The sequence below is a fragment of the Macadamia integrifolia genome, chromosome 4, assembly GCF_013358625.1.
Source record: "Macadamia integrifolia cultivar HAES 741 chromosome 4, SCU_Mint_v3, whole genome shotgun sequence".
NCBI classification, from domain to species: domain Eukaryota; kingdom Viridiplantae; phylum Streptophyta; class Magnoliopsida; order Proteales; family Proteaceae; genus Macadamia; species Macadamia integrifolia.
In genome coordinates, this window is record NC_056560.1 from 8,377,816 (window position 1) to 8,390,695 (window position 12,880).

A 12,880-nucleotide genomic window follows, 5' to 3' on the forward strand; every position below is an offset into this window, starting at 1 on the left:
CTTCCATGGCAGCAATAAAAAAACTGTTAATGATCACACCTCTTTGAGAGAGAGAGAGAGATTTCTCAAGGTCGGCTAAAGCTTCCAATTAATGCAGCATGAAGAGACTTCACTTATCTACCAAAAAAATGTTATGATGTTTGGAATTAATAGGATTATAGTCTCAAATCGGTTATCTCTGTGATTTTACCGATGCATTCATATACCATTGGACTATGTCCAACTAATAATTTAAGCTTTTGGGTTAGATCTCCCTCCTCAATTTGTATTTTGTGAACTAATTATTTTAATCAACAAGAAGAAGTGTAGATGTAATAGCAAACAAACTGGTTCTCTCCTTTATATTTCATTATTACTACCAACTATGGACCATGACTACCTTCACATACATACAATAATGTTACGCATTGTAACTCATAACCTCCCACCATGTAAGACATCCTTCTGCATGGATTGCATGGTGCCATGTATGTTGGATCGTACATTCATACAGAAGGAGAGTGTGTGAGGTTGAATTCTAGTCCCCACAGTTCAAAAGATCCATTAATAAAATCGTAGTAACCTCCCTTCAACGCCAAACTTTTCTTCATCAAACCATCTCTCACGAATGGATAAGTTAAAAGGTTACTCAGTGATACATTTACAGCTTCCTGCATCTCACAGTTTGACAAACTGGTTACTAATAATGGAATTGATGGAGGAATAGAAACCTCCAAAAGGGAAAATAACAGAAGAGATACTAATAATGGAACTGAGGTGCGGGGAAATGAAAAGATGAGGGACTTACCTTTTCGCATTCTGAGCATTGCTGGGGTAAAGGCAAACTGCCGTTCTCTGACTTCACCTTTTCTTTGGCTGGTAAGCAGATTTTCACCCATTCCTCTATGAAATCACTGCAAATCCCCATTGGGAATTGAAACAACTGTACTATTTTACCAACAATTTTTAAGTGTCGGTTTTATTTTAAGACAAAAAATGCAAAGAATAAAGAAATTAAGAAAAACTATGTTATAATTGGCGACTTTACTGTTTATTAATTCAATTTAGAACCCAAGGGGGTAGCGTAGTTGGTGAGCAACGAGCTTGGTTCGAGCCGTAAATTCGGACGCCCTAAGTTTGACTCCTACTAGGAGTACCTTGAGCCACTCACTCCGGGGTGTTTAGTATTTTTCACAAATTTCACTCAATATGGGCCTGCAAGACTAGTCAAGTTAAAGGCCTGGACACCCATCGTTAACAAAAAAAAAAAAAAAATCAATTTAGTGGTGAACCAAGCTAAAGAGCAAATTTAGTTGGAAAAGGTTTCTGATGTGAGGGTGCTAAGGTCAATTCAGGCTTAGCCACATCTCAAATTCCACATTCTAATTTAGATACCTAGCATTTTTAGCTTAAAATATATTTTGCTAATCTCACAAAATCTATTTAAGGCAATAAATTTTTTTTCACTACAATATTTACATATGAACATGATGTCACATAGGACCTATTGGTATCAGGATCTTGAAGAATAGGGGGATGAAAATAAAAATTATTTTTCCAACAATAGATTGGATTGTAAGAATTTATAATGAAACTCAAAAAATCCGGAGATTGGATTGTAAGACTCTTGAAAGTTGAAACTCACAAATCCATGAGGTTGTTATTTTCATTATTAGATTAGAACATGATTTTATTTTTTTCTTCATAAAAATTTTATAAATTTTATGTTATAGATTCATCTAGTCTCCCATAATTGTTTGGAAAAGATGAAAAGTTCAATAGGCATGTTTTATAATAAGAAGGCTATGACAAATGAACCCGATCCGAAAATGTAGCGTACATTAGTGCTTTCCTGAGTCATCTCTTTCCTCCCCAAATGAAATGACATGTATATATCGCTCTATTGTGAGAGTTAGGGAATGTTAAATTCCACTATGCTCTCGAATAGAAAACTAATTCTCTATAGCAAATACAGATTCGCTCTAACCATCTGAGCAACCCACGAATAGCTCAAAATCTTTCCATAACCAAAATATGAAGGCCCATGACCCCGAGACAGATTTCAAGAAAGATATATAGGTTGTTAGACACCGGTAAACCGAAGTACAATAAAAAAGTTAATCTTTCCAGAATAGAAATTCTTGATTGAGAAAAAATGATTCCCTCCAGAAAGAAAGAGGCTCTTTCCTATATCTCTTTGACAACAATAAAGGTGGGGAAAGATGGGAAAAGGAAAAGAAGAAGTTGAAATTTCACTTACGTAGAGGTGGAGCCGTCATCAGGGAGAGACATGAGTCCTTTTATCCCACCACAACAGCTGTGTCCGATCACCACGATGTTCTCCACCTGCTCTTCTTATTCATGATATGATCATTGGTATTTGGTGGATGGATATCAAATCTAATCAATTCAATTAATATAAACATAAAGTCACCCAGTCACCTCCACCTCCACCCCCACCCACACCCACACCCACACCCACACCCACACCCATTTATATCATTGCCTCCTAAGCCCCTACCACTACGTAATATATCATTACTACTTTATCAGGTAAATCAAATGTGAAAATGAATCAATGGCTTATTATATCCTCCTCATAACGAAACAAAGAAGTAAAAAGTTTCCCAAAAGATAAAAGAGTATATAGAGAGAAAAGAATGCTAAAGATGTACAATCTTGTCTAATTCTGGGATTGGGCCATGGGGGTCTATAAGCCCCACCGTGACGCGTGGACCCTACCTTGTGTTTCCCCGGTGACATTTACTCATTTTCCGTTTTAAAGGCATAGAGTTCGGTGGAGAACGAGCATGAGAGCACTCACGAGGAATGTGGGCCGCTGGGTCTCACGGACCCTTTATTAAATTGTCTAAAGTGGGCCGATCAATTTGGACTTTGTATATCTCATTGTGGCCCTATCGATTTGGACTTGTATGGCTCATTGGGGTTTTTTTTTTTTTTTTAATGCAGAAGGCCACACGACTTTGTCCGCTTATGCGGCCAGTGTGTTAGCGTGCAGACTAATGGGAGGCTACGCTGAGGTATCTGGTAAGGCAGCAACATCTTTTTGTGACACGTGTTTGAGCGTAGAGATATGCAAGTGGGCAGGATTCTCTTTTCTTTTTTCTTTATGATATGAAAAGAAAAATAGAATAGAATTGTTGACCTTGAGATGCAAGACTGCATATTCAATGGCCGCTCCAACGCCTGAGTATCTGGTCTGTTTCAATTGAACAACAAACAAATTTTTATTAGGGAAAAAAGAAAAAAAAAAAAAGAGGATATTACTATATATAATAAGGCAACATGGCCCCCATGCTAATGAAGGCAATATGACCATCACACCCTTTATGAAATACGAAAATTTCAGCTACTTCTTCCATTGGAACCACGCTACCTTTCAAGGAACCCTACTCTCTTTATTAAAGGATAAATAGTGAATAAAAATAGAAGACTTTGTCTTATTGAACATGGTTAGTTAACGTAAGAATAGGACAAAGTATTTTAGTCGATAGGATATGTTAAAAACAGTTTAGAAAGTGAGTTAACTGGAATGGTGAATTAAATAAAAGGAAAGAGAAATAATTTATGGTTACCTGGTCATATGGTGGAACCATGTTCGCAATATTGCGGACCATAAAAGCCTCCCCCGGTTGCAAATTTAATATATTGGATGGACACACACGGGAGTCTGAGCATGCAAACACCATGAACTGCAAACCCCACCAAACCCACCATTAATTTTACTATTAGATATAATTTAGTGCTAATAATTTAGATTTATCTTCGTAAGTAATGCTACTTAACAAATCCATGCTGCCACCTACAATGAAATTTTAGAATTACCTTAGGGCTTTGACCCTTGGCTAGATCATCATACAACGTGAGATTCTTTCTGCAAAACACAGTTTATGTTATCCACTTGCTACTTAATTTTACCTTTATGATGCTTCAAGAAATTTCTTCTAAATATTCTCTATATTATCATCTAACCATTAATGTTGTTAACCATATGGTTGTGTCTTTGAGGAATATTGAAAAATTAACTATTTCTTAGTGATCCATTGATTAGTAATAAATTAGATGCATGTGTAGTAGGTAGAGCTACAAGTACTTGCTCGTATTTCTCCTTCTTGAAGTGAATGAACCCGGTTTTCATCCGCTCGACTAGATTAAACGATTGGCTATCGACTCCTTGTAATTCTTCTGTTACTTGATCGATTTTTGTGGTGGCAATTGGTTCTTGGTCTCCCTTCACACTGCAATGGAGACAATTCAATTCCAAAAAAAAAAGGACAAAATCATAAATTAATGGACTTAATTTTCTTATGTAAACGAGGATATATTATGATATAAATCAGATGGAGCTAAAATTTTGTAAACAAAAAATTGTCACTAAATGGCCGTTAAAGAGATTCTTTTCTTTAACTGCCTTGGGGGAAAACTACTCCCTCAATTAAGTTTTACAATCCAATTTGTAACCACGCATTTAAGAATTAAGAAAAGTATATGATCGATCCAATCAATTCAGGATGATTCCTGATCTTTTCCTATCAATGATTGGCCTAGATTGATCCGAAATTGACCAAAATAACCATAACCCCCAAGAATCCAGTATGAATCAACAGGTCCGGGTCAAGATTGGGCACGATCAATTTTGATTCAGAACGGACAGATCGGGATCAACCTCCGCTGAGATTTTGGTTTAAATTGATCGATCCAACCTATCTTATCCTTATTCCTAAAAGAAGTCATCGTGAAGAAACCCAAGTGGCATGTGAATGACAGTGAGAATCTAACCCTTGAGAGGTCCTGACATACACCCCAACTGTCGGATGTTCATTGTCACTCACTGACTTCCGACCGAGCATTTTTGTACAAATATACAGGTTACTTAATATGATTTTGAATTTTTATATTCACAGGGGCAGATAAGTAGATTTACCTGAGAAGCTTCGTAAGTCCTGCCAAGGCTGTCTCGTATGATTCGTTCCCCATCTCTTCCTGCTGCAGTTCCCAAGGAAAAAAATGAAAAAATTAGAAAACAAAACCAACTTTCGCCGACAAAAAATGTCAGACTTAGATATTGGATTAACGAGTAATTGATTGGATAAAACTATAAGTTCCGAGTCCAAGATGCGAGATTCGAAACTTAATTGGCCAGTTCATGCCAGATCGAATCACTCCCAAAGTCTGAAATGTGGAAATTCTAGAGATCTAGGAGAAGAAACAAAGAACTGCATACGTGAGATTTCTTCTTGGATGTAAGATTGATGGAGAGATTTTCAGAGAAAATAGTAAATTTCTTGTATAATTCATGGAGGAGGATCAATGGAGGATGAAGTTGCAGGAGAATTGAGAATTCTTCGAAATGAAATTAGAAATTTCATGCGATTAAGGAAAGAATTGACCTGGAACTGAAACAAGTAAATCAGAAACGGAGCTCTCCGAGTTTCCGACACCGACACCTGAAACGAATCTAAATCGAGAAAAGGATAAAGTCAGGAACTTGGAATCAGAGAAAAGCAAGAGAGAGAAAAAAAAGCAGAGTATGAAAGCCAAAGCAACCATGGAAAGAACCTCAGCCAAGTCTGCGGAGGATATTCTCGCTTACCCAAAATGTTGTTTGCAGGTAGAGGGAGGATCAGAGATTCAGAGTTCAGACACCAGAGTTGCAAATTTAGGCACTGTCTCCCTCAAAGAAGGGTTGTGTTAGAGTTGTGAGTCTTGTGACTCTTCCTTTTATATATAGCTGACCACATCTGAGACAATCCCACTAACACGTCAGAGTTAATTTCCTATCTAATGCGTCTCCCGCGTTATCAGCTGGGTAAAAGTCAACATACCAAATGTCGTCAATGGTTGCCAGGTAGTCAAATTTGGAGAGCGAAAGATCCTGACCGCTTATTAGGTGGACCTCAGGAGCCTGTTTCTTTCCCTTCTTATTCTGAATCGGATGAAAAAAAAAAAAACATAATTATCCATTATTGGCTTTACGTTTTTTGAAAAATTTCAACAAATACTCTCAGTTCTCCCCAAACTTATTTTGCTGCTGTTGGACAATTTTACCCTTAGGCTGCGTTTGGTGGCCAAGAGAAAAAGTAAAAGAAAAATTTGTACTTTTTTCTTGAGTTAAGAATTTCTCTTTATACTTGATATGTCTTCACCCAAGAGAAGATTCAGTTTTTGAAATTCAAAATTCCTCTTAGAATTGTGAAGTTTTCTTTTACTTTAAAAAATATAATCTTACAAAAAACATGAGAAAATATGAAAACATAATAAGACAATATATGAATGATTACACAATGATTTTCTCTGTCTATCACTTTTCTTTTCTTTTCTTCTCTTGATTACCAAACATATATATACTCTTTTTATTTTCTCATCGTTTCATTTCATTTCTTTCTCTTTTCTTTTCTATATTCTTTCTTTTTTTTTTCTTCTCTTGGCTAACAAACATAGCCTTAATGACAATGAAGGAATCGTCTTTTCCCTCCCACCCAAGGCCCCACCTGCCCTTTCTTCTTCTTCTTCTTCATACTCCTACTACTTCACCCACCACTTCTCTTTTTCTTCTTTTTCTTGCAGCACCACCTACCACCATCACTGTTTTTAATGTAAGTAGAATAGGGGGTTTGCCAATAATTTCTCTCTTATTCGGTAGCTAGTGTCATTTTAGGGTCTAGAAGAGGTCTATAGTTGAGATTTAAAATGTTTGTTGATTTTACTCGACAACATGATTTTCAAAGTTCTGCCTTGGAGGATTCGACACCTCTCAAGAGAGACAACAAGGGAGATTGGGGTAAGAGAAAGATGTACCAAGGGGGCGGAGGGTAAGGGCAAGAGAGAGAGAACTTGGAACAAGAGAAATCTTCGGTTAGGGTTAGGAAAGAGAATATATTATAAGGAAACAAGGAAGAGAAAAAATAGGGATAAGAGAATAGAGACCGAGCTACATACAAAGGTTATCGGTAGGATATCGGAAGTTCTAGAACTAATAGGAGGAGAGAATTTGATGAAAATCGAAAATTTTATAACTGATTGCAAGAGGTTATTCACCCAAGTTGTAGGCATACCAAGGAAGGCGTACAACAAACACTGTGTTGGCTATTTTTGTAATACATAAACTCATTTTGTATAAATTCGTTCAATCAAACACATCATGGGTTGGCAGATTTGGAAAGCAAGAAACTGTAGTATTTTCAAGTTCACCACTTCAAGCCTTGTCTCAAATTTGAATGCCTCTCATCACATAGTCACAGTGTTGCTGAAGGGCAGCTTGTTTGGAAAACAGTAAAGCAACTGAACTTCGACGATCCTGATCCTCTTTCAGCCTTCCACAACCAGCTCCCCAACCATTTTTTCATTTTCATGGTCGGAGCATGGATTGCTTCCTCCAACCTTAGAAGTAGAGGTTCTATTATTTGGGACCCGGATGGAAATTTTGTTACAGCAAGATGCAAATGTTGCTCTGGTTTTCCAGATTCAGCAGTTAAATTGGAATCTATCCGCGATGGAATGGAGTTGGCCCACACACTTTAGGTGATGAATATCACTGTTTTCTCTGATTGGCTTAAGCAGTCGCAACTCTTAATAGCCTTCATTCGTCCCTTGAATGGGCAGCTAGTGCTCTATAGTTGATGTGCTGTTAGATCAAAATTCAACTCCGTACTTTCATATTTATTCCAAGGTCACAAAATATCTGTGTTGATTTTCTCACGTCTGACGCATCCAGGCTTCCCCTTTCTAAAGTTTGGTGGCTGCGATCACCCTTTTTCCTTGTACAGACTCAGCTTATTTTCCCCGTGAGTTTCTCCCAAGCAGTTTTCTATTAAATGAATTCTCTCTTTCTCAGAAAAAAATAATAATAATAATAATAAAAAAGGAAAATGACAGTTATGCTAGTGTACTACCTAGGAATTAAGAATGCTAGTGGCATTTTTACTGTAGGATTTGATCAACATGAATTGAACCGTTGGATGGAAAGAAAATAAACAAATTTTCAATGCATAGTTGCAACACCTTTACTCTCTCTCTCTCCTCGCCGAAAAAAACCATTCATTCATCGGATCCAGCTAGAGAAAGCAAAGTAGTTGGCACCGCCGCTGTTGATGGACCGCAACCGTTGCCACTGCCGCTGCTAAGGTCAAAGAAAGCTTAGAGGGAGGGGGAGAGAGAGAGGAACAGCAAAAACCAGAAAAAAAAAGAAGAAGAAGAAGAAGAAGAGAACTGAGCTCAACCTGGGCCTGTTCGGTGTTGAAACTCACACCGAACGCTGCCGCTGCCGACTTGTTCGGTGCTCTTTCTCTCCCTCTTTCGCTTCTCTCACCAAAGGGCCAAAGGAACGGGGATCTGCCGCAACCGCAGCCGCTGTCGAGGTCGAAGAAAGCTCAAAGGGAGGGGGAGAGAGAGAGGAACTGCTGCCACTGCCGAGGTCGAAGAAAGCTCAGAGGGAGGGGGAGAGAGAGAGAGGAACAGTAAAAACCAAAAAAAAGAAGAAGAAGAAGAAGAAGAAAACTGAGCTCAACCTTGTTAGGGGGAGAGAGGGAGTAATAGAAAAAAAAAAAAAAGAGAGTGCAACTGCTGCCGGAGTCGGAGCTGGTGAGGAAAAGGGGAAGGAAGACCGTGGAGCGGCAGTATTGAGCAAATTTTGTACAACAAAAATTACAAACGGATGAGATATTTTATATTTCATCTGACGGCCACTATTCGTTAGCATACCTAATTCTTAGGTACTGTGCTAACATACTTATCCCTCTCCCTAATAATAATAATAAAATCATGGTATTTCTTATAAAGGCAAATCCTGGGTAATCACATAATTTTCCCCCTGAAAAACCTCCAACACGCTATTTGAATGGGCTTTACCCATGACCTGAACTGTAAATCGATCACCTGACCGTAAATGTGACGACGTTCGAGCAGCGGATACCCCACACCGTCAAATAACTGTAAGAAGTTATACCATACCCACACCATATCGATCAACATATCAACCTACGCGGGATTTCATTGGAAGCGTACATTCCCTGGCCAGCTGAAGAAAACAGCTCGATTTCCCCTTCTCTCTGTTCTCTAGTTTCTCTTTATTCCTCACTTCTAGGGTTTATTTGAATTGGAACCAGAACCCCGAACTTGAACCTCTGAGGAATGCGCCAGACGAAAACCTAGACCAAAAGGTATGCTTAATTTTCCCTAATCTAATCCTTGAAGCCCTTCTTCTCTGTTCTCTATTCTCTCTTTTTACCTGTGATTTCTCACTTCAAGGGTTTATTTGAATAGGAACTAAAACCCCCCAAATATTCTGGTTTTAGTTTAGGCAGTTTGTTAATGGCTTAAATAATTCCTGCAGTTTGTTATACTTACAGATCACAAATCTATACATTTCTCCCCATAATGTCCCGTTGATTTGCAAAACTTCTTTTGATTTCATGGGTTTTTTGAAGGTATTCTTCAGCCCTTTTAATGGCAGCATTGAGCATCAACATCGAGTGATTCGGGCCTTCGAAATTTTCGCTTTGTTGACTGTGGATTAGCCTCAGGTTCTCGTATCTCAGAAAGCTTTCTTCTCTTTACATTTGAAGAAGCTGAAAAATTGACCTTTACTCCGTAAAAGTAACAACTCAAGTTCTGCTAATATAGAATGGGAATCACTGAACAGGACATGGTGGTTTTTCACTCGTTTTTTAAAAACCTGGGTAGATGATCTCCTATGGTGGGGCAGTTCGTTGGATGATATGACAAGAACCGAATTTTCTGATCTTACACAATAAAGTTTCTTAGTAAAATGAGAGATATATGTCAAGTATCTGATTGTTTTAATGACCGATCTTGTCTAGAATATTAATACTAGAACTGATAATTGTTGCAGATATTTTGAGTTCATAAGCAATGGGTAGGAGTTTGATAGAATTATAATTGGGGGATTAGCCTCTCATCATCCAGCACAGTTAACAAGGTTCTGGGACTGATGGATCTACCTTTTTGCCATATCGTCCTTCACATGACCTGGGTAGCTACTCCTGCAAGAATTAGATATTTGTAGACTTCTCATTTTTATAATCACCACAATAGCATGGTGCTATTCAACTCTTCTTCTGTAAGTAGTTTTAGCAGTCTTATGAAAAGTGGAGGAAAACAAAGAAGGTGGCCTCTTTCACCCCACAAAGGTAAATGGCAGCAAAAGTTTAATGAGCAGCAAGCAATGGAAACCCTTATGAGAGAGGCAGAAATTTTTGAGAAACAACGACAAAACCCTGACAAGCCTCATCTCCTCTCTGCCCTCATCAACACCTTCAACATCCATGAATGTGAACCCACCCCTTATGCATACTCTTTCATAATCAAAACCTTAGCCAAAAATTTCTGGTTTGATCAACTCCCTCCAGTCCTGGACCATCTTGAGGAAGTTGAAAGGTTTGAGCCACCGGAATTTTTTTTTGTTGATCTTATCCGAATCTATGGGAATGCAAATATGTTTCAGGATGCTATTGATGTCTTCTTCAGAATTCCAAAATTCAGGTGCACCCCCACTGTTCACTCCCTGAATGCATTACTTTCAGTTCTCTGTAAGAAAAGTGCTGGTCTTCAAATGGTTCACCAAATTCTATTGAAGAGTCATGCCATAAATATTCGGCTTGAGGAGTCGAGCTTTCATATACTGATTGCTACTCTTTGTAAGATAAAAAGGATTGGTTATGCTATTGAGCTATTGAATTATATGCCTCATTGTGGGTACAATGCTGATGTGACATTGTATTCTTTGATTCTCTCATCAATGTGTGAACAGGGGGAGTTCTCGTCAGCTGAGGTTATGGATTTCCTGGGTGAAATGCAGAATACAGGATTCACTCCGAATGCAGGTGAGCGTGTTAGTGTGATAAAAGTTTTGGTAAAGGATGGGAGGGGGATGGATGCCTTGGATGTGTTAAACCAGATGAAATTGGATGGGATCAAGCCTGACATTGTTTGTTATACCATGGTTCTAGATGGGATTATCTCTGCTGGGCATTTTCAGAAGGCAGATGATTTGTTTGATGAAATTCTTGTGATGGGTTTAGTTCCTGACATTTATTCTTTCAATGTCTATATAAATGGTTTATGTAAGCAGAATAACGTAGAAGCTGGATTTAAGATGGTTAGTTTAATGGAGCAGTTTGGGTGCAAACCGGATGTGGTTACTTATAACACGCTCACGGGGATGGTTTGTAAGATTGGGCAGGTGAGGAGAGCACAGGATCTGGTGAAGGAAATGGGTTTGAAGGGTGTCCAAGGGAATTTGCATACATATAGGATTCTGATCGATGGCTTAGTTTCTAAAGGTGAGGTGATGGAAGCTTTGGTGGTGTTGGAGGAGATGTTGAGTCGGGGTTTTATTCCTCGGTCTCAGACTTTTGATGAGATTATCTGTGGGTTGTGTGAGAAAGGTCTTGTTTGTGAGGCTCTCAAACTGCTAGAACAAATGGCTACTAGTGATGCTACTCCTGGGACTAGGGTTTGGGAGGCATTACTTCTAAGTTTGGGATTTAAATCCAGTCTTCTTGAGACCACTTCAACTATTTTGGAGGATCTAATATGGAATTCCCCTGGTTAGGTTACTATGGATGTAACTTCAGTTCTAAACTCAGGTATCTTGTTGCATCTCTGATCCTCGAGAGATCTCACGCTATCTTTGGTCCTATATATGAAATGGGACCTGAGATTTTCCATTGCCTGGACCTGGAGTGCCTAATTTGGAAGTTGCCCCGCTGGAATTTAAAAATGGAACTTCATTTGAAACATTTGACTGGCCCTTGCATCTATGATCTTTGTTTGTTTCAACAACTGAGACATTATTTGATTGTTGATGCCCTGGGGGGGCCGTACAGGTTGTGTTTCACATCAAAATCATTGTATGAAAATGTCTCATTTGTAAATTTCCTTACATAGTAATTAATTTTATATTCTGTAAAACAAGAGAAAAACACATTTTAATTAATTTTATATTCTGTAAAACAAGAGAAAAACACATTTTCCATTTAATGGTGTCCTTTTCTGCATGTTAATCAGTGTTTTTTGATTAATCTTTACCAAAAAAAAAAAATTTGTTTCTTGATTAATTATAGTGATCATCAGATTATCATTGTTTCTTTTCCGCTTGATTCCTGTCATATATACAATATTATAAATACTTTGCAACTATATTTAAACCCATTATTTTCAGAGAGAGATTTTTAAACATTCTAGAAAGGAATCAGTAGTGCTACTTATTTCTCACCGTCCCCAAGATGAAGGATTTTTTATTATTTTTTGGTAATATATCAAGGACTTCTTTACTATCAGGATCCATAGTAGAGATCATCAATGATATATCTATGTTGATATGGTTTTTTTTTTCTCAACAAGGAAAAAGTGGGTCCTAGGCTGCATTAGGTGCCATTTGTTACGGGAAGAAAGATATATCCCTCTCTCATCCCAGTCCCCTCAATTGGCTCAGTTGCTAGCTCCAAGAAAGCTTGTAGCATGCTGAACTTTCTTCTCAAATGTTATTTACATAAAAAAAATTTACAATGGAACAAATGGGCAAGGAAATAATTCACCATGGATCCATGCTAGGAGGGTTGTTAGATGTACTCAGAGTAAGGGTGTGAATTTGAAACTGAAGTCTTCTATTAAAATTCAATCAAACTATTTATATCGAAATCATGAAACTGTTTATTAATTGATTTGATTGATTTTAAAATTGAAACCGTTATTCGATTTTGATTTTAAAGTTTAAACGTTGATAAATTGTTTGAATTAATCATTGAACCGATTAACATATACACAGTAAGTATAAGTCATTCAATATTAAGTTTATATATATTTTGGATAAAAAAAAATTAAGTTTATATTAAACAACTATTAAAAAAGAAAATAACAA

General features: G+C 37.7%; 2 protein-coding genes across 8 annotated transcripts; one reads left to right on the top strand and one right to left on the bottom strand.

Moving 5' to 3' along the window:
- Positions 1-312: 312 nt before the first annotated feature.
- LOC122076034 (carbonic anhydrase 2-like) lies at positions 313-5,751 on the bottom strand. Of its 3 annotated transcripts, none has more exons than XM_042641314.1 (10): positions 5,594-5,751; positions 5,391-5,458; positions 4,925-4,983; positions 4,098-4,238; positions 3,826-3,874; positions 3,576-3,692; positions 3,146-3,199; positions 2,240-2,325; positions 788-893; positions 313-650 (listed from the first exon to the last, which is right to left on the bottom strand). In XM_042641314.1, exons 3-10 carry the CDS (start codon positions 4,975-4,977, stop codon positions 486-488), a joined length of 771 nt encoding a protein of 256 aa, XP_042497248.1. In that variant the 5' UTR covers positions 4,978-4,983; positions 5,391-5,458; positions 5,594-5,751; the 3' UTR covers positions 313-485. The 3 variants fall into 3 exon arrangements, with proteins under 3 accessions (XP_042497248.1, XP_042497247.1, XP_042497246.1); XM_042641313.1 differs by having other exon boundaries at positions 4,925-4,986; XM_042641312.1 differs by lacking the exon at positions 5,391-5,458 and having other exon boundaries at positions 4,925-4,986; positions 5,594-5,749.
- Positions 5,752-8,861: 3,110 nt separating this feature from the next.
- Positions 8,862-11,995, top strand: LOC122076032 (pentatricopeptide repeat-containing protein At2g38420, mitochondrial). Of its 5 annotated transcripts, none has more exons than XM_042641306.1 (3): positions 8,864-9,158; positions 9,426-9,521; positions 9,851-11,995. In XM_042641306.1, exon 3 carries the CDS (start codon positions 10,055-10,057, stop codon positions 11,570-11,572), a length of 1,518 nt encoding a protein of 505 aa, XP_042497240.1. In that variant the 5' UTR covers positions 8,864-9,158; positions 9,426-9,521; positions 9,851-10,054; the 3' UTR covers positions 11,573-11,995. The 5 variants fall into 5 exon arrangements, with proteins under 5 accessions (XP_042497244.1, XP_042497240.1, XP_042497243.1 ...); XM_042641309.1 differs by having other exon boundaries at positions 9,437-9,521; XM_042641310.1 differs by having other exon boundaries at positions 8,862-10,841; positions 10,968-11,995.
- The last annotated feature ends 885 nt before the right edge of the window (positions 11,996-12,880 follow it).

What these genes read in the sequence shown, in the direction of transcription:
- LOC122076034 (XM_042641314.1), bottom strand. Translation starts at nt 4,977, where the DNA reads ATGGGGAACGAATCATACGAGACAGCCTTGGCAGGACTTACGAAGCTT. An exon ending in TGGTTCCACCATATGACCAG is followed by an intron (nt 3,200 to 3,575) that starts GTAACCATAAAT and finishes CAATTGAAACAG; the next exon opens with ACCAGATACTCAGGCGTTGG. An exon ending in AATGCTCAGAATGCGAAAAG is followed by an intron (nt 651 to 787) that starts GTAAGTCCCTCA and finishes TGTGAGATGCAG; the next exon opens with GAAGCTGTAAATGTATCACT.
- LOC122076032 (XM_042641305.1), top strand. Translation starts at nt 10,055, where the DNA reads ATGGTGCTATTCAACTCTTCTTCTGTAAGTAGTTTTAGCAGTCTTATG.